The sequence below is a fragment of the Rhineura floridana genome, chromosome 2 (genome assembly GCF_030035675.1).
Source record: "Rhineura floridana isolate rRhiFlo1 chromosome 2, rRhiFlo1.hap2, whole genome shotgun sequence".
NCBI lineage: Eukaryota > Metazoa > Chordata > Lepidosauria > Squamata > Rhineuridae > Rhineura > Rhineura floridana.
The window spans coordinates 156,699,947-156,724,668 of record NC_084481.1 but is presented as its reverse complement, the minus strand read 5'-3'; the positions used below and the strand labels follow the sequence as shown (position 1 = coordinate 156,724,668).

Sequence of the window (24,722 nt, the reverse complement as noted above, 5' to 3'; positions counted from 1 at the left end):
GAGAACCAGATTGATGAGTTTAAGTCTATCTCTGCTGGCATAGGAGAGATCTTTTACTAATAAAATGGAATTATGATATGGGCTCCTGCTGGGAGGAAGGGCGGTATATGAATCAAACAATAAGTAAATAAACACAGAACCCATAAATAACATAAAATTTTAAAAACAGTCACAATGGAGACAGAAGAGTGGGAGGAAACAATGCTTGTGATAAACAGCAGAAGAATGTGCAGTTACCTCAGTTACAGACACCTAGGCTTAGTTACAGGACTGTAGGGGATTTTTTCAAAAGTTATATAGAAAAGGTGGGTTTTAACCATATACAGATGAGAAGCAATAACTGCATAAACTTCCTCAAGTGTGATCTACAATTTAGCCTCAAAAACAATCAAAGAGTCTTGTGCCACCTTAAAGACTTAACACATTTATTATGGATTAAGCTTTTGTGGACTTGTGTAAACTCTTCCCCTTCCTGCATTCTTTGGCCCCGTGTTGCTCTTACATGGATTGAGATAGGAGAAGCCTATACAAAACCATGACGATATGTGCCGCTGAGGTGCAGGAGTTCATTTACCTGCAGAGGTGACAGGTCGAGATCTCATTCCGGGGACGTGCCCAGAGGCTATCCTAGCCTCTCCTCATGGTCAAACGCAGTGGGCTTTTCATAAATCCTCACTGCTGGTTTTGATTCAGAGGGCTGGAAGGTGGTCCCTCCTCCTTCGGATTTTCAGATCACGAGAGTGGGAAATGTCCTTTGTAGGCGGTCACTCAGTGTAACATAACTGGGAGCTCTTAGCACTAAGGACTCTCCTCTCCCCGTCTTGAGGTCCGCTCAGCTCTTGTCTCCGTTCCTCGTATAGCCTTCGTCCTTGACTATACGCCCCAAGTCCCGCGTGGGGCGAGGATTTTAGTAGGCCGGACGGGGCGGAAATTCCTAGTCCAAGCTTGCCAGAAAACGATGTCTGTTGGAGAGGAGGTTGTGGGACTGCTAGCCCGGTACTTGGTGCTCCCCAGGGAAAGGGGGTGGAAATGCCTGAGGCGGGTCCGCGAGTGGAGTCTCCGCTTGTGACGGGCTTTCGAGAAAGGTCTTGTGGAACCAGCGTCTGCCCTTGGAGAAAAACGCCCGAGTATGTCGATCCTACGAACCGACCTGCTCCTTGGAACTTACAGAGGAAGGACGTTCACGTCCGCAGACTCTCCCAACAGCCGACACCGCCGCCATCGCTGCTGTTTGTTTTCATCCGCTCAGGGCAAGCTGATTCTGTACCCACAACGGCACTTTCCGCAGAAACGAGAAACCAGCTCCCCGCGCCCCATTTTCTAACCACCCCGCCCGCGGGTTAGGCAACAGCGGTTAGTATTGACGGAACTCCCAGCTCCGAGGTCTCAGACAAAAACAAAACACAGCCTCGTGAGGAATCTGCGTTTGGGAATGCACAGCTCAGGATTCGTGAGAGGGATTAGAGCTCCGCCTCGCTATCCGGGTACTGGGAAGGGACATCGGGACTGGCTCCCTTTGCTCTAGAGGGGTAAATGGGGGCCGGGGAGGGAACACGTAGCCGCGCTGCGAAACATGTTTAGGTTTCTCTCTCTTTCAAGCTTCCTTCAACTACGATAAGCTCCTGCCAGACGCAGCCCCCTCTCCAGCTTTCGTCCTCTAGATGACTTCTAAGCAGACCCCTTCCCCCCTCAGTCTGCTCCCTGTCCCTCTAGCCTAGGGCAGCGGCGAGGAACCTATAGTCCTCCATATGTTGGACTAGAGCTCCCTTAATCTCTGACCATTGGCCATGCTGGCCGGTGCTGGAGGATAAAAGTCCGTTGCCAATTTAGTTGTTTCCCCACTAAATCTAGTGTTTTTAGGCACGCATGTGGTGGCAAATTTTCCTGTCTAGTGGATGCCACAACATTTTATGGTGAGAATCTGGTGGTTTCTACAAATATTTCAATTTCATTGTTTTTTTCTCTATTGTGTATTTCATGAAACTGTCTAGCCAATAATTTTAAAATATTCTACTTTTGGACATTTTTTTGCATTTTTCATTGTTTGGATTTCTGTTCCTATGTACAGTCTCTAAAATGCTACTTGACTATTGTTTCATTTCCGCTGTAAGCCATGGCTAGTTGGCTACCTCTTTGATTGAAATGGTCAGTGCCTCCCTGGCCTCCTACTGGGAGGAAGAGCAGGATATAAATCTAAACAACAATAATAATAAAGATACCAGAGTAATATACCCAACACCCCACAATGAGTCAGAGACAGAGAGGAGGATTTTTAAGTTTATTATTATTATTATTATTATTATTATTATATGTCTCATTGCTATTCTTCTCTCTCTGTCTCTTCCATCCTTCTTACTTTTCTTCCTTAGAAAAATTATTCCTGGTGGTTCAACCTGGGAGCATTTCGGGGAGCTTGTAAACAACACATAAGAAAAGTCTTGCTGGATTAGACCAGAGGCCCACCTAGTTCAGTATTCTGTTCTCACAGTGACTAATCAGATTGCCTATAGAAAGCTCACAAGCAGAATATGAGCACAATGGCATTCTCCTGCTTGTGTTCCTCAGCAACTGATATTCAGAGGTATACTGTCTGATACTGGAGGTAGTACATAGCCACCATCCCTAGTAACCATTGATAGCTTTATCCTTCAAGTGTTTCCTAAAAAACAAAATGGGGATGGCCTATTTCTTTATTCTTTGGGACCACTCTGTTCTTCAAACAATAGTCTTGGGGGCCAAAAGTATACTTTGCTGCACAAGCTGACCCCCCCCCCCAAGTTGTTGCTGTTTAGCAGTAGAGGGCTTCATAGTAATGGACCATATGTTTTCTGGCGTTGTTACCTTCAAATATGTAATTGCATATGTCACACATATTACATAAAATATCCAAAAGAGAGATGTAATTTTGAAGTATGATATATCTCTGGTTTTTATAAAATGTTAAAACAGTTTTGCTTACAAGTAACACTGCTGACAAAGTGTTTACCTATATCTTGATCAAAATTTGGTAGGACCATCAGGGGCTGAAAAAAACATGGGGCTGGGTCTTGCTCATGTGCTAACAACAGCCCACCTCTGAAATAAGATAAACATCATTCTTACAGTGTAAATAGTAAGAAGTCCAAGGACAATGCAATGTTCTTAGACAGAGTAAGATTATTGCATTTTCTGTAGACATAATAATTCAATTAGGTGGATCCCATAGGCATTACAAGTTCAAACATGGCATTCTCAGACACTGATATGGTTCTATGTTTCCTTACACATTCCATCTATTTCCTTCAAAAGGATGATATGGATAATTAGAATATTTCAGTTGCAATAGTTAATTGTAGGCTTAACAACCATCTGGTAAAGACCAGGAGGAACTTTCAAGCAGATGTACTGCCTCTAAGAGGTCTTCTGTATCTTTAAAAGTTGTGCAGGGGGAAGGGAGAATTCCACCTTGTGGTTTTTCCCATTACAGAGTTGCAAGAACACCTGCACTTGGCTGACTTTCTCTTCTCCTAAAGATACAGGATCAGTCTCAGGTCCTGAACCTGGCAACCCTATTACATTTCCACCATATAATATGCTATGCACCAAAATGATCTGTGACAGGACACCCCAACAATCAATAGCGCAGAAAAGCCACAATAGTTGCCTTGGGAAGTTCTTCTATTGTCTGGTTCACATTTTTCCCCTTGTGTGCTTTTTCTGTGATTGTGGACTAAGATATTGTTTGGTGGTACATGGCCTCTTCTGTATGGATAGTCATTGGACAATAGCGTGACTGAGGAAGTTAAGATATTACAATATTTTAGGTATCATCTTTTCTTCCTGGAAAACCATTTGTTTACATTAAAACTGGAAACTGTTAATATATTGCAAGTAGCTTATGCTTCTTTAGAAAACAAGACAGTGAGCTGATATTACCAACACTTAGCATTTTCTAAGCCAAAGAGCATGCACAAATGCTTTATGGGATAGACTTTTAGGATTGTATGATATTAATCATCTAGAGGTCATAATCCAAAACAAGATCATGAGAGGCCTGTTGAGTCTACCTACATGTATGCTTGCTTGTCTAAACAGAACTATAAATTCCTGACCACGTCTATTCAGAAGTAAGTCTTATTGAATTCAAAGGGCTTACTAACAGGTGAATGGAATTAAGATTGCAGCCTAACTTTGGGTTTTCCCCAGTTATTTCTAGGACAAAGTATTTATTGTCTATATTTAGCTTAAGCTACTGCATTTAGAGAACTGTAGCCTTCTCAGATTGTTTTTTCTTCATGTACAACCTGTAAAAAAGTACAAGGCTGTTTAGAAGCCTTGGCTGCCTAGCATAACTGTCTCCCTCAATGTAGTTTTTCAATGACTAACCCTATTTTTGTGCAGAAGATAAGATATAGATTGTATGATAGTTACATGGACTGATTTAGCAGCTTTGCTGACTTTGGAGTTCTTTCTGTGGCTTGGGCATATTAAGCAAAATCATGGCATTGAGACTTGTGTTGTGCAGATGTCTTCTAGCAAACAAAGGAAATCATTCTCTGCATTAAGAATATTCGCCTTGACCTCAATGGTTACAAAAACATTTAGTTTGAACTGTGGCATTGTATATGTGGAGCAATAGCAGATAGGGATTTACTTAGGGGGGTGGGAATGTGGGGCCCTTCTAAGTGTTGTTTGGTGTTGGTAGCATGCAGCCCTTGTCAGTTTACTCCCCCCCCAAGAATGCAACAGAAAAAATGGAAGAACGAATGTCTTATATTTTTGCCAGAATGTCCTTGAATCTACTGTCCCCAAATTCAACTGTTACTGAACTTGGGAGTAATCCATAGTGTTTCTTTGTTCACTTCAGTTACTGTGCAGCCAAAGGGTTAGGAAGGATTCTAATATGGTCTGTTGTCAAATTTATGTGCTGCTTTATGACTGTGATTTGATGTTCACATTGGATATTGCTACTTTTTATAAATCGTATTGGGTTGGGTCCAAGACATAAGCTCAGTAAATCTCCACTCACACTGGGGAAAGGGTGGGACAGTTATTTTTGCTGATTTCTTCCTCTCATCTATAGCCTCCTGTACTCCCTGAAAAGCTGCTTCAGAAGGTTAGAGAACCCTTAGAAACAATGTGGGAGATGTCACTGGGGGCTGCAGGAGAAAGGCAGAATTGGTGAACATCACTACCCCATCCTCTTCCTCCAGCAGGGAGCCTCTTTTCATTTGTGATGGGAAAGGATTCAGAATTGGAGAGCCCCCAGTGGATCCCAGTTTCCTCTGTGAACAGAAGGAGCCCTTCCATTCATAGAGGAACAAGACTAGATCCAACCCATTGGTTTTGTAATTTTATTATACAGCCACGCTTGCTTAACAGCCCTCTAAATTTTCATGGCGATACACAAAAAAGAGAATCAAGAGTTTAAAGTGTAAAACGAGACAGAGAAAAACCAGATCTCTTTTGGACTTTTTTCTGTCAGAGTTCTCATAATTTGTTGAAATTAATTAAAAATCAGCCATGTTCATAGAGTACCTGTAATCCTGTTACTGACCTTGCCCCATACTCCGACCTTCCTCTTCTGCAGTTTAAAAGTTTAAAAAATGCCTGGCTGATTTTTAATTAATTTAAGAAATCTTGCATTGAACTCAAATGATAAGGCCAGGCATGTTCAGTAAGAACCAACCAACCCTCCCTTCCCCTCCCCCATCACTTCCAATCCCCTCCTTCCCCATCCTCCCCCATGGTAAGTTTTACTTATCCTAAGCGTGATTGCATGGGAGTAAATCCTACTGATCTCAATAAGCATGCAAATGATCAATCCATTCTCAGCAAACTCGCACAGGATCCTATTTCTTACATCCTGGATTAAAAAGCAGAGAAATTCACTAATAGTGGTTTAAGAATGTACCTATGTAAATGTACTGCCTTCAAGTCAATTCCGACTTATGGCGACCCTATGAATAGGGTTTTCACGAGGCTGAGAGGCAGTGACTGGCCCAAGGTCACCCAGTGAGCTTCATGGCTATGTGGGGATTTGAACCTTGGTCTCTTAGGTTGTAGTCCAACACCTTAACCAGTACACCACACTGACTCTGCCAACAGATGTTTCTATCAAACTTTAAAAAGCAGGGAAATTGGGCAGCTATAGTGCATGCACCAGGGGAGCAGGAGACATGACCTCTCTGAGATATTGGACTGCCCTACAAATTGGTAAAAATGAAGAAACAATTTGGGTTGGTCTTTCACAGTCCAATTCACTTCCTGTGTAGCTTGGAAGAATTTGGTAACGTGCCTCTGAGCATATGGTAAGTGGTGGCAACACCTGCAATCAGCCCAAAGAACAGAAACAAGACTGTGCTGTGCTGATCTTGTTTTAGTAGGGAGAAAGCAACAATATTAAAACAGTTGATATAGTTCATATGGTAAATCAAATATATTTATAGTGACTGTGATTTTAGGGAAGTTTCCTATAGTAAATCATTCTTTTGTCATTCTCATTTGCTTCTGTTTCTGTGAATATGTGAAGTACAGCAACACAGTAATTTGCAACACTAAAAAAAAGCTCCAAAAACAATTGTAGAATAATGGCACTGACTATTCTGCAGAATAGTTTCCAGTGGACATGAGGAGTGTCTCAGTTTGCACAAGATAAAATAATGTGAGGTGAAATATATTCTAGCAAATTCTAGGTATGCTCTATGTTTTTAATTGACCATGCCCACTTTTCCTTAAGTGGAGTAGTTTAAGCATAGCAGGCTGAAAACATGCATCTTGCGCAGGCCAAGTTTGTTTTTTCTATGTACTATATGTAGCAACTTATAGTAATCAGTCTGCTTTTACATCAAACTGCAGTTTTAGATGCAATTGTTAATGTACCCAAAATAGAAATAGAACATAACCTCCAGTTTGAAACACAAAAGGCTGTCTTCACCATAACATGACATTGACCAATAAAAAGGCTTTGAAATTAATAAAAATAAATTTGACACAGATTTCTAGGATGAATAATGAGAGAAATATACTTTTCAAGGTTAGATTCTCTGTTGAAACAGTAGTAACACAGAAAAGTGTTGATGTGTGTGCGTTGTTGCGTGAAACAGCATACATTATGTTGGAGTTAAGTTGCTCAAGAAACTTCTCAGATGCATTAGATCAGGTTAAGAGTCTTTTATTAAGACATTATGGCTTAAGGCTTTAAGATCCCCCCCTCTAGGAGAGAAGTTCTCAGTTGAAAGACATTACACAGAAGACTCAGCTCAACACAGATAACTGCTAGAACTCTCCCAGTCTATCTTGATGCTGCCATGACAACGGCCGTGGCTATCCGTTCCCAGACTGGGGAAAGACATAACTTCTCTTAGCTACAGATTTCCACACTTTCAGACTTGATGGAAAAACACTCAGTGACAGTGTGGTTCAATGGTCAACAATCCCCCCTTTTCCCCATCATGTCTGTAATTCATTACAACAATTACAATAATACATTTCTACAATACATCTTGCAATACAGCTTACATTTCAGTACAGTTCAGAACATCTCTGCACATTTAGCTAAAACTTTATTCAATCAAACTTTGGCTGTACACAAAGTGTCAGGATCCATGTCCACCAGTTTATGCATTCCAGGACTGGTAATTACCCCCACAGTATATCTTTCTGGCGGTTTCCCTATGTTTACTCTTGTAGAACGTCTTAATGGCACTAGGGCTTCTGCTCTCTCTGCCCCCCCATCTGTGCTTGTGCTTGGCACAGCCTGCGCAGGAGATTCCATTTCCTCAGCCTTACGTTTCTTTGATCTTCGTTTCCCACAAATGAGCTCATTTAACGCATCCCTGAGAGGAATATGTGTGCCCTCCACCTTTATGTCTGGATTTGGCTTAAATGTTTGTGATTGTGTGTCATCTGACCCTGTAAGAATGACTGTTTCCCTTTGATCCCAAGGTTTTTCTGAGACTTTAATGCTTCTGCTCAGAATTAACTGCTGTGTTTCTGGACACCAAACTCTGAAATATGCATTCTGAAATCCCAAAACAAAACCTTGCTGTGCCCTCGGTGCAAGCTTGCCCCTCCTTTTTCCCTGTGGAATGTGGATCCAGCATCGTGCCCCGAATTTTTGAATGTGTTGTATTTTTGGTTTTCTGCCAGTGATTTTCTCATAAGGAGACATTCCAAGTGCACTGTGTAATACCCTGTTGTGAATATAATTCGCATAAAGAATTGCTTCTGCCCAGAAAGAATTCCCTAAACTGCAATCCATTAACATGGCTCTCATTGCCTCCTGCAGCACCCTGTTTTTTCTCTCTGCAGTTCCATTGGAAAACGGGCTGTATGGAGCAGTAAAATTCTGTTTTATTCCCTTACTCTCAAGGAAGTCACTCAATGTTTTACTCGTGAATTCCCCCCCCCCGGTCTGAGTGTATCGCTTTCACAGTGACGCCATGTTGAGTTTCAATTCTCTTAATGAACAGCTTCAGCTTCTGTTCAGCTTCACTTTTATGCTTGAGCAAATAAAGATTCGTGTATCTAGAGAAATCATCTACCAGTACCATAAAGAATTTCGCACCTCCGCGTGAAGCATTTATTGGCCCTGATAAATCAACATGAACAAGCTGGTAGGGAGCTGTTGTGGTTCTTTCAGCCTCCCGGTTAATTGGTGCAATAGTCATTTTAGCTTTATGACAAGAATCACAATCCATTAACTGTCCACAATCTCTTAAACGCATGTCTTCACTATGCATTGGGGTTTTCTTAATCGTGTCAAGGTTTGCATGCCCCAGCCTTTGATGCCATTCATGGACGCAGCCCTGATGTACCTGTGCCTCAGCATTTAACACAGCACACCCTGCTTGACTGCTCTTTATTACAAACTGTGAATCATTAAGGCTTCCCTGCAAACACACTTGATCTCCCCTCATTACATAACATTTGTCTTTGTGGAACAATACAGAAAAATCACAACTCACCAGTTTTCTGACTGACAAAATGTTATGAGCTAATTCTGGAACAAACAAACATTCTGAAAGTATTCCCAGTTTATCAAATCTCACCAGTCCTCGGGCTTCCACGCTCTTCTGCGATCCATCCGCAAGTAAAACAAAGTCCTGCTCTTTTGTAGACGTGTAAAACAAACTCCTGTCTTTAATTAATATATGGCTTGCCCCGCTGTCAACAATCCAGTTAACAGGTGCTAAATCTTGAGACTTCTGTTTACAAACAAAGTTCACACTTCCCTGCTTCAAGCCTCCGTCCCTGGAGTTTCGCTTGACTGCACAGTCTTTCTGGAGATGCCCACGAGCCCCACAGGCATAACAAGACTTCAACCGCTGCTGTTCCCGCTTGTTTTCCTGTCTGCAGCTGCTTTCTTCTTTCAGCTTGGCTCTTTGCTTTTCCTCAGCACTTTTCGCCTCTTGTCTCCGCTGCCATTCCTGGGTCAGCTTTTCCTCAATAAACGCAACGTTCAGACCTCCGTCAGGCATGGCTTCGAAAGCCATGACCATATTATTCCAAGTCCCATCGAGCGAAGCCAGGATCAGATAGGTCTTCTGAAGTTCAGAGTGTTCGACGCCTCGGTCCGTCAGCTCAGCAAACAAACGTCTGAATTCAGTGAGATGCTCACTCATTTCGCACTCACCCGTGAAGCGCATCTGGTAAAGCTTCCGTGCCAAACACAATCTAGATCCCGCAGTATGTTGCACATGAATGCCTTCCAACACGTCCCACATCTGTTTGGCGTTTGTAACATCTCTCACGTGTAGAAGTTGAGAGTCTGATAGAGCCAGAAGTATAAAAGCTTGCGCCTTCTGATCTCTACGCGTCCAGGCCGCGGTCAGTACCGCCGGAGGGGGTCCATCTATAATGTCCCATAAATCCTCTTTTATCAGCAAAGCCCGCATCCTCGGCTTCCAGCTGCCATAATTCTTTTCATTAAGTCGTTCCATCGGCAAGCCTCCCCCAGACAGGTTTACAGCCATGTTGCTCACCTCTGTCTGGTACAATCAATCAAGCTGCCCTCTGGAACTCCGTCTGCCGTTCAGACCAGCAACTTACTCCCGTGTAATGCGCTGTGGATCTGGGCCCATAACCCCTGTTGATGTGTGTGCGTTGTTGCGTGAAACAGCATACATTATGTTGGAGTTAAGTTGCTCAAGAAACTTCTCAGATGCATTAGATCAGGTTAAGAGTCTTTTATTAAGACATTATGGCTTAAGGCTTTAAGATCCCCCCCTCTAGGAGAGAAGTTCTCAGTTCAAAGACATTACACAGAAGACTCAGCTCAACACAGATAACTGCTAGAACTCTCCCAGTCTATCTTGATGCTGCCATGACAACGGCCGTGGCTATCCGTTCCCAGACTGGGGAAAGACATAACTTCTCTTAGCTACAGATTTCCACACTTTCAGACTTGATGGAAAAACACTCAGTGACAGTGTGGTTCAATGGTCAACAAAAAGAAGCAAAATAAGAACACCCAACAAACATACAAAAATGTAATTCTTCATATTTGGAGATGGCAGGTGTTGCCACCACTCACCATATGCTCAGAGGCACATGTTACCAAATTCTTCCAAGCTACACAGGAAGTGGATTGGGGTCACTGGTAGACATAAAAAACAGGATAGAAAGAAATATTACTTACTCTATTGGAACTTTGATTTTGCAAGATTGGAATTCCTTAGTTCTCAGGAGACCTTCTCAGCCAGAATATGATTGACTTGCTTAACAATGGAGAAAAGTGGATGGGTGGCACCTCTCTGTTTATATAACATGTTTTTGTTAGGTGCCTACTTCCATTGATCAACTCTAATTTTTCTAGAGTTCTAGATTTTGTGTGCACTTAGCCAAACAAACTAAAAAATGTTCTTGAGGGAGAACACAGCTTATGGAACCAGAGTTACAACAAAGCAATTGTTTGTTTTTCAGTGCTCCATGTTTCTAAGAATATCACCAACTTAAGTATTACTGGTTCACACCCTCTTGCCTTGTACAGCCAATTAATTTTATGCAGCAACTCAGAAAGAAAGAAACTTTCCTAGACTTGTTTAACTGGTTCAGAGAGAGAATGTAAACATAGCGGTAATTACTTGTGGAACACGTACTCTTCAATTGCAAGTCTGTGTATGACCCAAGGTCAATACTAATTGTGCATTCTTGATCTGTGAAAAATGTCCCATGGCCCAATGTGAAATTTTATATAGCTCAAAAAAATTGCACTAGAAATTTGGCAGAACTGTGACTACAATTCATTGGATCTTTTGCTGAAATTAACTGCAGAATCCCATGGAGATCTCATTCCCTTGTTTTCCAGTAAAAATTTATCTGGCAGGACTCAGTCATGTTAATAGGACTGTGGGAAAGTTTACTATATTTCTTTCATTTGTGTTCTCTCAATTTATGCTTCAGTCTCACAGCAATTAAAGCTAATGCCAAGTTAAATGAACAGCTGCCTGGACTCGGTTGTGGGCTGTATGAGGGCCAATAAACTGAGTCTGAATCCTAGCAAGATGGAGGCACTGTGGGTTGGTGGTTCCCGAGTTTGGGTAATTGGTCAGTTGCCTGCTTTGGATGGGGTCGTACTCCCTCTGAAAGAGCAGGTCTATAGTCTGGGGGTGCTCCTGGATCCATCTTTGTCGCTAGAGGCCCAGGTGACCTCCATGGCTAGGAGTGCCTTTTACCAGCTTCAGCTAGTAAGCCAGCTGCGGCTGTTTCTGGACTGGGATAGCCTGACCACTGTTGTCCACGCACTGGTAACCTCCAGGCTGGATTACTGTAATGCGCTCTATGTGGGGCTGCCCTTGAGGTTGGTCCAGAAGCTGCAGCTGGTGCAAAATGCAGCGGTGAGACTGCTCACTGGGGTAGGGTATCGCCAACATGTCACCCCACTGCTGAAAGAATTGCACTGGCTGCCCATTTGCTACCGGGCCAAGTTCAAGGTTCTAGTTTTGGTGTACAAAGCCCTATATAGCTCGGGACCAGGATACCTGAAAGACCGTCTTATCCCTTACATACCCAGTCAATCACTGCGCTCTGCAGGTGAGAGCCTCCTGCAGATACCATCTTATCAGGAGGTTCGTTCTGCACAATATAGGAAATGGACCTTTAGTGTGGCAGCACCTACCCTGTGGAATTCCCTCCCCTTGAATATTAGGCAGGCGTGGACTTCCGGGAAGGGTGACTTAGCCTGTGCCTGCTTTTGAGACGGGCTCCTGCCTCAAAAGAAGCTTATTCAGATATATCAGTCAGTTTTTTCTTTTTTTTTTGACTGATTAAACTTCTCCCGGGTAGGGAGAAACGAAGAGATTAACCTCAAAGCCTATTTTTGTTGGGACGACCAGATCTCATTAATTTATGGGACGAGGTCCAGCCGACGAAGGTGGGACGGATTTTCAACAGCAAGCTCTATCTGTTAAAGCGAACGTTCATCTTATCTTCTAAGAGAGAACGCACTAACAGGCAAGCACCCTTCTTTCTATATTTTTCTTTTACTTGACTTAAATTGTTGCTGTTTAAAAGAGATTTGCCAGATTGATCAGTTTTTGACATCTCACTGGGGAGCCATAACTTCTCTCTGCTACGCACTAATTAATAGCTTATCTCTGTTTTTGTTGCAAAAAGCTGTCCTGGATTTGCATTCTAAAGATATACACAGAAGAGGGATTTCTATTCCAGATTTTTATTTTGAAAAATATTATACTGTTTTGAGACTACTCTCTTTTTGGTCTATTTTATTTTGACGAATCTGTTTCTTGACGATTGCCATTAATTGTTTCGATCCTGGGAACTGCATTTTGTTTACTTAACTATTGGAGAGATAAGGCTGTCTGCTCTGTTTATACTGTGATGTCACCAAGTTTGGAGTATTAACCCAATTGTTGCTGAAATAAGAAGTGGTTTTCCTATATTTTTCTTTTAAAATGGCAATTAAGAAAGTGGCTGAAAATCTGGAAATAACTATGTTTCAGAAAATAATGGATGAGATTGAGATAACGAAAATTGAATTGAGTAAAATGAAGCAGGAGATTAAAGATATAAGGGTCCCTGTGAGAGAGGTGACCCTGGAAGGGGTCCCTGTGAGAGAGGAGACCCCGGAGATTGGAACAGGGGTCCCTGTGAGAGAGGAGACCCTGGAGACTGGAATAGGGGTCCCTGTGAGAGAGGAGATCCCGGAGATTGGAACCAACGTGGAACAGGAACAAGATTTGGAGTCTATGGACTTTAGAAATAAAATCTATTGTTTGGAACTCAATGTTATCTCTGAAGAAATGAATGAAGATTCTAGAGATAAAGTTATCAATGGCATGGATAATCTTCTGGACTGGAATGATGTGATGGAGCCCAATATAGAGAAAATCTATGGAATTAACTGCAGCCATGTGACAATGGAAAAACTTTTAAGAGATGACCCAGTGTATTTTGAAAAAAAGAACAGAGATATGATTTTACAGCAGTATTTCAGCAACCTATTCAGAATGGATGGCAAGAAAATATTTGGGATAGAGGTAATTCCCATCAGACTCTTACTATATGACTATGGCTTTGACAGCAAGATTATTATGGAATACTGATAATGGAAGATTGGATATTGAAATTACTGGACTTAACAAGACTACTGAAGATGGAAGATGGAAAATGGAACTAATAGAGATAATAGAACAATGGCTACTGAAATTATTGAACCTAACAGATTCTGATGTGATGGATTAATTGAAATGTTTATTTTGACTATGGTTATGACAATAAGATTATCATAATTAGTAATGAGATGGATTAATCGATATGCTTATCTGGAAAAAAAATTGATAGATATATTTCTTAAAGAATTGAAACCTCTCTTTGACTTTTTGTGGAAAGAATAAAGTAATGTTTATGAGATTTGATGATTAAGTAAGATAACTACTGGAGGAAAGTGATTTTATAATATGACTTAAGAGACAGGATTGTTATATATTATAGACTTATAACTGATTTGATCTTTGACAAATGGGAAGTCAATATTTTACTCTTTATTTTTTATTTTTGTTTTTTTTTTCTTTTTTTCTTTTTGTTTAACTATTTTTGATTTTGTTTTTTGTCTTTGAATGTTTTATGATTTTGTCTTGTATGTTTTATGAAAATCTGAATAAAAATTATTGAAAAAAAAAAAAAAGAATATTAGGCAGGCGCCATCTCTGCTATCTTCTCGGCGCCTTTGGAAGACTTTCCTCTTTCAACAACTTAAAAGGCCTATCCCAGTCTGGATCTGTGTTAGAATTGCTTCTTAATATTTTTTTAATGATGTTTTAACCCTTTTTTAAAAGATGTTTTTAAAGCTTTTTAAAAAAATGTTTTTAACGTTTTGTTTTAATGTATTTTAAGGTCTGTTTTTATGATGTTTTAAAGTGTTTTTAGCACTTCTGTTTGCTGCCCTGGGCTCCTGCTGGGAGGAAGGGCGGGATATAAATAAAAAATAAACATTTGTAAATTAATTTCAAAATTCTATTCACTTAAGACAATAAATTTATTTGTGTTTAACTAATTTGACAATAGAGAAATGGATAATATTTTAATTCACATACTGAATTTTCTTTTCTTTTTTTCTCCAATACAGGTGAGTAGAGAAAAGAAAGATCAACCCATCATGGCTGTTCCCATAGCAGTTCTTGATTGTGATCTCTTGCTATATGGTCGCGGACATAGGACGCTTGATCGCTTCAAGCTGGAGGATGTCACTGATGAGTATCTGGTGTCTATGTATGGCTTCCCACGTCAATTTATTTATTATCTAGTGGATCTTCTTGGTGCCAACCTCTCTCGTCCTACTCAGCGATCCAGGGCCATCAGCCCAGAGACACAAATTCTTGCTGCATTAGGTTTTTATACTTCTGGCTCTTTCCAGACTCGCATGGGGGATGCGATTGGCATCAGCCAAGCCTCTATGAGCCGTTGTGTTGCCAATGTTACTGAGGCCCTGGTGGAGAGGGCCTCTCAGTTCATTCGTTTCCCAGACGATGAAGTGTCAGTGCAGCATCTGAAAGATGACTTTTATGGGCTGGCAGGTATGCCAGGGGTATTAGGACTGGTTGATTGCAACCATGTAGCAATAAAGGCACCCAATGCTGAGGACTTGTCATATGTGAATCAAAAGGGCCTTCATTCTTTAAACTGCCTGATGGTTTGTGATGCCAGAGGAATGCTACTGAGTGCAGAAACACACTGGCCAGGCAGCCTACAGGACTGCGCTGTGTTGCAGCAGTCAACCCTCAGGAACCAGTTTGAAGCTGGTATGCACAAAGATGGGTGGCTACTTGGTAAGTTAATTCTGGTAACTGACCTCTCTGAAACTCTTATTTGGGTGGAATTGCTGTTTGGTTCACTGACATATGAAAATCCTGACTTATGGCGACCCTATGAATAGGGTTTTCATGGTAAGTGGTATTCAGAGGGGGTTTACCATTGCCTCCCTCTGAGATAACACATTTATATGGAAGCTCTTGAGACTTTAGAGTTCTCTCTCTACAAAGATAAAACAAATAAAGGTAGCATAAAACAGTCCTGGCTTCAGATGGATGTCCAGTTTTAGTATGCTGGAATTAACTGGAACCTTCTATTCCTATCTGGTTTGTGAACTCTCATTTTTGTCTTTGACAGGTGATAGTTCATTCTATCTTCGCACTTGGCTGATGACACCTCTGCATATTCCTGCAACACCTGCAGAGTACCGATATAACATGGCACATTCAGCCACTCACAATGTCATTGAACGGACTTTCAGGACAATTCAGTCCCACTTCCGTTGCCTGGATGGTTCAAAGGGCACATTGCAGTATTCTCCAGAGAAAGCCAGCCACATAATTCTAGCTTGCTGTGTGCTTCATAACATTTCTCTAGAGCATGGGCTAGATGTGTGGGCTTCCCAAACAATGGTACAGATGGAACAGCCAGAGGAAGAATATGAACATATGGAATCACTTGACTCTGAAGCCGAACAAGTTCGCCAGGAATTATTGCTCACTCACTTTAGCTAACAATAAGACATAATAAGCTGGATTTAAGAAACGACACAGGAACAAATATAATAGATCTTGATTTTCTTAGTAAATTCAGCAGAAAAATAAATGGGGATGGGATTGTTATAGGGGGAAAATAGTGCTGAAATAGTAATTTTGTGTTTGGTTAATATTTTGCATCTAATTTACTATCTTGGTTTCATTGTGCAGAATGTATTCATCACTACAGTAGGGCCCCTCTTGTCGGCGCCCCGCTTTTTGGCATTCCGCTAATACGGCGGCACCAGCGGGGCGATCAGCTGTAGTGCGGGGAGCTCCAGCCACCGTGCTCCAGATGACAGCGATCAGCTGATCAGCTGTAGCACGCAATCAGCTGTAGGGCAGGGAGCTTGCGCGCTACAGCTGAGTAGGGCCCCACTTTATGGCGGTTTTCGCTTTTCGGCAGGGGCCTGGAACGGAACCTGCCGAATGAGTGGTGCCCTGCTGTACTCAGTATTTCAGTACATGATCATTTAAAATGTCCAGCCTTATCGGAGAACTGTTTATCAAGGAGAAAAGGAGATCAGAGGGATGCATGCTCAGTAAAATGTTATATTTTTAAGTATTGCAAAATGTAATAAAATGCATTTTGCGTACAGTATCATTGCATTCTAAGTAATTGAGTTTAGATTACTAAAAAGGTCAATGCAGACTTGGTTTGTACATAGTTAAACGTTATAGAAGCATTCCTCCTTTCTGCTCCATAACTTTCTTATCTGTCTTTTTTTCATCCAGTAGCAACTGCATTTCTGTAAGGGAATTGTGTAGGGTCTTTCGTGTCATGTACAAAATGACAATGTGTGTGCTGAAATATATTAGACTAGCAGTCTCATACACAGCATTGCTCAGGAATTCTAAGAATCGAAAACAAATCAGTGGTTTTGAAATCAGTGGTTAAAATCAATGCAGTTTTGAAAGGTTCAGGCCGCCATCTTGATTGAAAATGGCACCCAATTGTATCCAAACACAGAAGAAATTCTTTTCTTTGATCTTGCAAATCATACAAAATTTGGTTATAATATCTTAAGAAGGGTCCAAACGCATAGCAAACCACCCGACAACTTTACAAAATATATACTAGATTTTTCAAAGGCTGTTTAAAAGTATTTGCAGATACAGAAGTAGAAGGGGAGACATGAATGTTTCTGAATAAAAAGCATTACTTTGAGATGACAAATACAAGTAAATGAGTTCATAACTAGTTGCATCTGTTTGAATAGTTATGAGAACCAGATTGATGAGTTTAAGTCTATCTCTGCTGGCATAGGAGAGATCTTTTACTAATAAAATGGAATTATGATATGGGCTCCTGCTGGGAGGAAGGGCGGTATATAAATCAAACAATAAGTAAATAAACACAGAACCCATAAATAACATAAAATTTTAAAAACAGTCACAATGGAGACAACAGAAGAGTGGGAGGAAACAATGCTTGTGATAAACAGCAGAAGAATGTGCAGTTACCTCAGTTACAGACACCTAGGCTTAGTTACAGGACTGTAGGGGATTTTTTCAAAAGTTATATAGAAAAGGTGGGTTTTAACCATATACAGATGAGAAGCAATAACTGCATAAACTTCCTCAAGTGTGATCTACAATTTAGCCTCAAAAACAATCAAAGAGTCTTGTGCCACCTTAAAGACTTAACACATTTATTATGGATTAAGCTTTTGTGGACTTGTGTAAACTCTTCCCCTTCCTGCATTGTTTGGCCCCGTGTTGCTCTTACATGGATTGTGATAGGGGAGGGAGGGGAAATGTCCATGTAATCTGTGAGTCAGCAAAGACCAGGGGTTACTTTCTTGCTTTTACTCTGCTGTGGCTTCAACACCCTCCCAGGAAAACTGGGTCCCCGACATGAATGCCTGGGCAGCTGTTTTCCCCCTTCCTCACATATAACCTGAGATATGGCCAAACAACAGTATTTATTCAAATTAACAAACAAAAAAAGTCTAGACTAGTTTACAAAGATATATGTTTAAAGTTCTTTACTTCTGAATGGATATACTTGTCTTACTAATCAGTAATCTAGAGATGCTGGCTGTCATTGCGTGAATGAAAGATATTGTAGAGAGCCCTGAATTCTGCACAGAGACACACAGCACCCCATGGGGTCTGTGTTGGTTGATGTTGGATCACAGAATATCAGGTGTGCTGATAAGCTGACAGAATTTGCCCTACCTCAACTGTGTCCCAAACTACAGCTTGCTTATTTTGTTCCATAGAATTCAATGGGATCTACTGAAGACTGAATGAGTCGCTATTTATATAGTCTCTCCCAATCAACTACACAGCTCTGCCCTGCACTCCATTTCTTGATCATGTTGGAATGATCTGTGTTTTTTTGGATGCTGCTTGTATACAGGTTCTGTTGTTAGCTTGTTTTAATGTATTAGTTATTTTATGGTGTTTTAATACTTAGCTGCCATAATAATCTATTTAAAAGGCAGGTATAAATTTGAGTTGAGTGTGGTAGACCAGCAAATGCCTGTTGTCATTACTGTAACAGAGAGTGAAAGAGAAACACCTGTTATTGTAAAAACACCATGTAATAAAATGCAGGACATTGTGGAACTGGAAAAGAGTCAGAAAAGGGTAACAAAATGACCCAAGTGGTGTGATTCCTTTCTTATGAAGAAAGGTTATAATATTTGGGGCTCCTTAATTTAGAAAAAAAGCAACTAATAAGGAACATGGTAGGAGTTTATTGGTAGCACAAATAATATAAATAATGTAATTTCTATGGGTGGCTTCCAATAAAAACGATGCATGGTATGAAGAAACACTTTTCTTCCTTTTTTATAATGCTAGAACCCAGGGTCATCCAAACAAACTGCTTCTTTATTCAACGCATAACTAATTTATGGAATCTGCTGCTACAAGTTGTGGTGATGGCCACTACTTTAGATGCCTTTAAAAGGGGATCAGACAAATTTATGGGGATAGGTCTATCAATGGCTATTAACCATGACAGCTATATGGAACCTCTAAGTCCCAGTGGCCACTGAATGCCAGTTGCTGAGGAACAATAGCTTGAGAAGGATTTTCCTTTAAGCCCTATTTTTCAGCTTTCCAGAAGCATCTGGTTGGCCAGCTGTGATCCAATAGGGCTTTTCTTATCTCCATAGCAATTTCCTATGATGGCTTCCCCCTGAGTTCAAAATGGGTAGAGGGACCAATCCACACACCCCCATAAGTTTCCTGACTACTCTCATAGGAGCGAATGGCAGCCACTGATATATGTATATGGCAGTAAGTAAAGGGTGACTTTGGGACATCACTGAGGTAGGGGCTAAACCTGTCCTATGTACCTTGTGGCCCAAGTTTCTTTGGAAGGAAAGCTTTGTCCCTCCTTCAATAGGAGTACTGATTGCAGTCTATTTACTTGGTCCCATAGAACTCAATAGGAGTAAATTCTTGCCTACAAATTTGCCCTGCCTTTCATTTCTAAGTGTAAGCTTGTTCATGCCTATGCAGAAGTAAGCCATACTAAGTTCACTAGGACTTACTGCTAATAAATAACAATAATAATACATTTATTTTTTGTTGACTTCCTCTCACCTGGAATGCAGGTCCCAAGACAGATTAAATAGATTTATTTATTATTTAATTTGTATCCCGCCCTTCCTCCCAGCAGGAGCCCAGGGCGGCAAACAAAGCACTGAAAACACTTTAAAACATCATAAAAACAGATCTTAAAACACATTAAAACAAAACAGCATTAAAAACATTTAAAGAAAAAATAACTTTAAAAAAGGGTTAAAAACATTAAAAAACATATTAAGCAATTCTAACACAGATGCAGACTGGGTCTCAATCTAAAAGGCTTGTTGAAAGGAAAGTTTTCAAAAGGTGCTGAAAAGTTAAGAGATGGCGCTTGCCTAATATTCAAAGATTTAAAAATATGAAGCATATATAAACGACATAGAAATTTAAAAATACAAAAACATACAAAGAACCATACATAAACAAATCCATACAGTCCTTAAAAACATCAGTATGAAAGGGTAAACACTTAACCAAATACTTGGATAAAAAGATGGGTCTTCAGCAGCTGTCTAAAAATAGGAAAAGTGCTAGCAAAGTGTACACAGGATTCTGACCTTGGTCCTCCTGCAACTAGATCCAACCGTGTGACAAAAGAGAAAGCTAAAAACTCTGGAGAAGAAAAACCTTTTGAACTTATTTGCAGAAAATAAAAAAATAACTATTCTGATATTTCACAAGATATATAAAATAATTGTGTAATTTTAATTGTTTGCCATAATATGCAGCAGTGCTAGGAGAACGTGCTGCTGCAACAATGACTGAATGTGGCACCTGTCCATTTATCAGACTACCGCTTAAGCAACTGTGCTAATATATGCTAACCTCAGAAGCCAGACTGAGGCAAATCTGGTTAGGAATGAGAGGGCCTTATGAAGATCATACAGCTGTACGTAAAACAGATTGTTGCTTAAGGAGGTGATACAAGGCCTTAATTAAGCACCCTTAATTATATTTGTGTTGTAATTAAAAAACAGCAGCTCCTGGTGAGATCATGGCAGAGCTGTCCGTGACTGAGAGTGCCAAGGATGACAGAAAGTTATAAATGGAAAAAAAACTAAACGGAACCCATCTACTCAGAAGTAAGCCCTACTCAGTGGGGCTTACTCCCAGGTAAATGGCGTTAGGGTTGCAGCCTAAAGTGTGCCCTGAGGCAAGATCCTCCGCATCTCAAATCTCAGAACTGATTATCACATACCATTTGTATTTAAGACAATTCTTCACATGTATCTTTGTATCAGCTTGGATATCTGAGAAAAAAGCAAATCCTTGTGAACACTATCATTTGTGAAGTTTACAGGACACACTGTTTATTGGACATAATACAGCTCAATCCCTTGCTGCCCTGGGCTCCTTTAAGAAAGGAAGGGAAAGATCCAAAATGAATAAATAGTAATAATATTGAGAAGCTGCATTTATAGCGGATTCTGGCACATGTATACATGTTAAAATACATATGCATTGTAATTAGTAAGAAGTGACCGCGATAATGGACTGGATGAGAGTTAATAAACTGAAACTCAATCCAGACAAGACTGAAACACTGTTGGTGAGCTCTTTCCCTGCCCGGATGGTGGATGTTCATCCTGTTCTAGATGGGGTTACACTCCCCTTGAAAGAACAGGTTCGTAGTTTGGGGGTCCTTTTTGACCCTTCCTTGTCGCTTGAGGCTCAAGTGGCCTCGGTGGCTCGGAATGCATTTTACCATCTTCGTTTAGTAGCCCAACTACGCCCCTATCTGGACAGCGACGATCTCGCTTCAGTTGTTCACGCCCTGGTAACTTCTAGATTGGATTACTGTAATGCACTCTACGTAGGGCTGCCCTTGAAGACAGTTCGGAAACTTCAGCTGGTGCAAAACGCGGCAGCCAGGCTATTGACGAGGACCAATCGGTCTGTGCATATAACACCTGTCCTGGCCCATTTGCACTGGCTACCTACTTGTTTCCGAGCCAGATTCAAGGTGCTGGTTTTGACCTATAAAGCCTTACATGGTGTGGGACCACAGTACCTTGTGGAACGCCTCTCCCACTATGAACCTACCCGTTCACTTCGTTCAGTATCTAAGGCCCTCCTCCAGGTACCATCTCACCAGGATGCCCGGAGGATTGTTACCAGATCTAGGGCCTTTTCTGTAGTGGCCCCCGAATTGTGGAACAGCTTACCTGAAGAGATACGCCTGGCGCCTACGGTGCTTTCTTTTAGGCGCCAGGTTAAGACCTGGCTGTACTCCCAGGCTTTTTAATGTTTTTAATGTTAATGTTTATGTCTATGTTTTATTTTAATATTGTTGTTGATATATGTGATTGATTTTATTATAATATTGTATTTTTAATCTGTTCTGTACACCGCCCAGAGAGCTACTAGCTATGGGCGGTCTAAAAATGAAACAAATAAAATAAATAAAATAAATAAATTACAAACAAATATATCCGTAATTGTCTAGAATAACACTAGAATACTTGTAATGTGAATATGTGGCTTCAGGAATGAAGCTATTATATTCATCTTCTAAATGTTTTTTCATTATCGTCTTAGTTATTGAGTTTCTTCCTTTTATTGATTTTATTCCTCCTGTTAGTATGTTCACTGCTTGCATAGGCCCCATGAATGGATGTGAGCTTGTGATTCAATTTAATACATTTTTTCCTACTCCTTTCTTAGGTTAGACTGGTTTAGATGTATGAATTTATGAGAAACTATTGACCATATCAGGATTCTTCCCCCTACCTCCCTATGTTAAATACCACTTGTGCCTTAAGGGTCAAGAAGCAGGCAATCAAAAATGGTCATTTCATTGCCATCTGCATCTGGAAGACATAATTGACCAATGAAGAGATGAGTGTTTCCTTTTTTTTTAGGTGCAGTTCCTGTAGGCACAAATACAACAACTACATCTAGTTCATTAGATTTGACAAGGGGCTCGGCAACAAAGAAACAGAAAGGGATCTCATATTTGTTTCCTGACCTTTTTAATTTGAATTGGTTCCAATCCAAGCCTAATATTCAGGTTATGGCTACTGTCCAGTTACTTCAGAAATGGGGAATTCTTGTCCTGTACTCAGTGAGCTGTCTTTCAAGGGAAGCTAGTTTCATTGATTCTTGTGCCTTTTCTTAGTTTACTGATAGAGCTCGAAATATCAGCTATATCTGGAAACTCATGCAGGATGATCTCATGCAGGTTTACTCAGAAATAAATCGAAACATGTCTTTTTAGGAAGTGGGTTTTGTACTGCAATTTTAATTCCAAACCATATAATTTTCAGCATTTATTTCTAGGGTTTACTACAGTTTACTACAGTGCAGTGTTTGCCCAGTAGAACAAAAATTATTTCCCAAAATATCTTTATCAGGCAATGTTGCAGGACCTTCTGTAAATAAGATGAGTGGAAGCAACAGCAGGTCTGTTTCTTATTTATTTATTATTATTATTTTATTTATATCCTGCCCTTCCTCCCAGCAGGAGCCCAGGACGGCAAACAGAAAAGCTAAAAACACTTTAAAACATCATAAAAAGGCCTTAAATACATTAAAACAAAACAACGTTAAAAACATTTTAAAAAAGCTTTAAAAACGTATTTAAAAACAAAAAAGGGTTAAAAACATTATTAAAGAAAGCATATTAAAAGCAATTCTAACACAGACGCATACTGGGATACGTCTCAACTTAAAAGGTTTGTTGAAAGAGAAAAGTCTTCAACAGGCGCTGAATATATAGCAGGGATGGCGCCTGCCTAATATTTAAAGGGAGGGAATGCCACAGGGTAGGTGCTGCCACACTAAAGGTCCATTTCCTATATTGTGCAGAATGAACCTCCTGATAAGATGGTATCTGCAGGAGGCCCTCACCTGCAGAGCGCAGTGATCGACTGGGTATATAAGGGGTAAGACGGTCTTTCAGGTATCCTGGTCCCGAGCTATATAGGGCTTTGTACACCAAAACTAGAACCTTGAACTTGGCCCGGTAGCAAATGGGCAGCCAGTGCAATTCTTTCAGCAGCGGGGTGACATGTTGGCGATACCCTACCCCAGTGAGCAGTCTCACCGCTGCATTTTGCACCAGCTGCAGCTTCTGGACCAACCTCAAGGGCAGCCCCACACAGAGCGCATTACAGTAATCCAGCCTAGAGGTTACCAGTGCGTGGACAACAGTGGTCAGGCTATCCCAGTCCAGAAACAGCCGCATCTGGCTTACTAGCTGAAGCTGGTAAAAGGCACTCCTAGCCACGGAGGTCACCTGGGCCTCTAACAACAAAGATGGATCCAGGAGCACCCCCAGACTATAGACCTGCTCTTTCAGAGGGCGTACAACCCCATCCAAAGCAGGCAACTGACCAATTATCCAAACTCGGGAACCACCAACCCACAGTGCCTCCATCTTGCTAGGATTCAGACTCAGTTTATTGGCCCTCATCCAGCCCACCACCGAGTGCAGGCAGCGGTCCAGGGCTTGTACAGCCTCTCCCGATTCAGATGTTATGGAGAAATAGCCCTGGGTATCATCAGCATACTGCTGACACCTCACCCCAAAGCTCCTGATGACTGCTCCCAAGGGCTTCATATAGATATTAAACAGCATGGGGGACAAGATGGTACCCTACAGCACCCCACAGCACAACTGCCAGGGGGCCGAAAGAAAGTCACCTAATGCTATTCTCTGAGATCGACCTTGGAGATAGGATTGGAACCACTGTAAAACAGTCCCTCCAATACCCATCTCACCAAGTCAGCCCAGAAGGTTACCGTGGTCAATGGTATCAAAAGCCGCTGAGAGATGAAGTAAGAATAACAGGGCTGCACTCCCCCTGTCCTCCTCCTTTTTTTTTTTTTTTTTTTTACAATAATTTTTATTCAAATTTTCATAAGACATAGAAAACAAAATCATAAAACATTCAAAGACAAAAAACAAAACAAAACAAAAATGATTAAACAAAAAAAATAAAATGTTGACTTCCCATTTGTCACATATCAAATCAGTTATAGGTCTACAATATATAACAATCCTGTCTCTTAAATCATATTATAAAATCACTTTCCTCCAGTAGTTATCTTAATTAATCATCAAATCTCATAAACATTACTTTATTCTTTCCACAAAAAGTCAAAGAGAGGTTTCAATTCTTTAAGAAATATATCTATCAATTTTTCTCCAAATAAACATGTCAATTA

General features: G+C 40.8%; 2 protein-coding genes across 8 annotated transcripts in view; one reads left to right on the top strand and one right to left on the bottom strand.

Moving 5' to 3' along the window:
- ATG13 (autophagy related 13) overlaps nucleotides 1-1,530 on the bottom strand; it is a 68,717-nt gene extending 67,187 nt beyond the window's left edge. Inside the window, exon 1 of one of the 4 annotated variants that reach the window (XM_061610894.1) lies at nucleotides 575-1,530. The gene's annotated coding sequence lies outside the window, so the exon portion shown is untranslated. The remainder of the gene's footprint in view (nucleotides 1-574) is intronic. The other 3 variants (XM_061610893.1, XM_061610895.1, XM_061610896.1) reach the window with 3 other exon arrangements.
- HARBI1 (harbinger transposase derived 1) lies at nucleotides 634-16,608 on the top strand. 4 transcript variants are annotated; one of them, XM_061610899.1, is made up of 3 exons: nucleotides 634-1,484; nucleotides 14,570-15,269; nucleotides 15,610-16,608. In XM_061610899.1, the coding sequence occupies exons 2-3, from the start codon at nucleotides 14,600-14,602 to the stop codon at nucleotides 15,984-15,986; spliced, it is 1,047 nt and encodes a 348-aa protein (XP_061466883.1). In that variant the 5' UTR covers nucleotides 634-1,484; nucleotides 14,570-14,599; the 3' UTR covers nucleotides 15,987-16,608. The 4 variants fall into 4 exon arrangements, with proteins under 4 accessions (XP_061466883.1, XP_061466884.1, XP_061466882.1 ...); XM_061610900.1 differs by having other exon boundaries at nucleotides 634-1,529; XM_061610898.1 differs by having other exon boundaries at nucleotides 636-1,353.
- The last annotated feature ends 8,114 nt before the right edge of the window (nucleotides 16,609-24,722 follow it).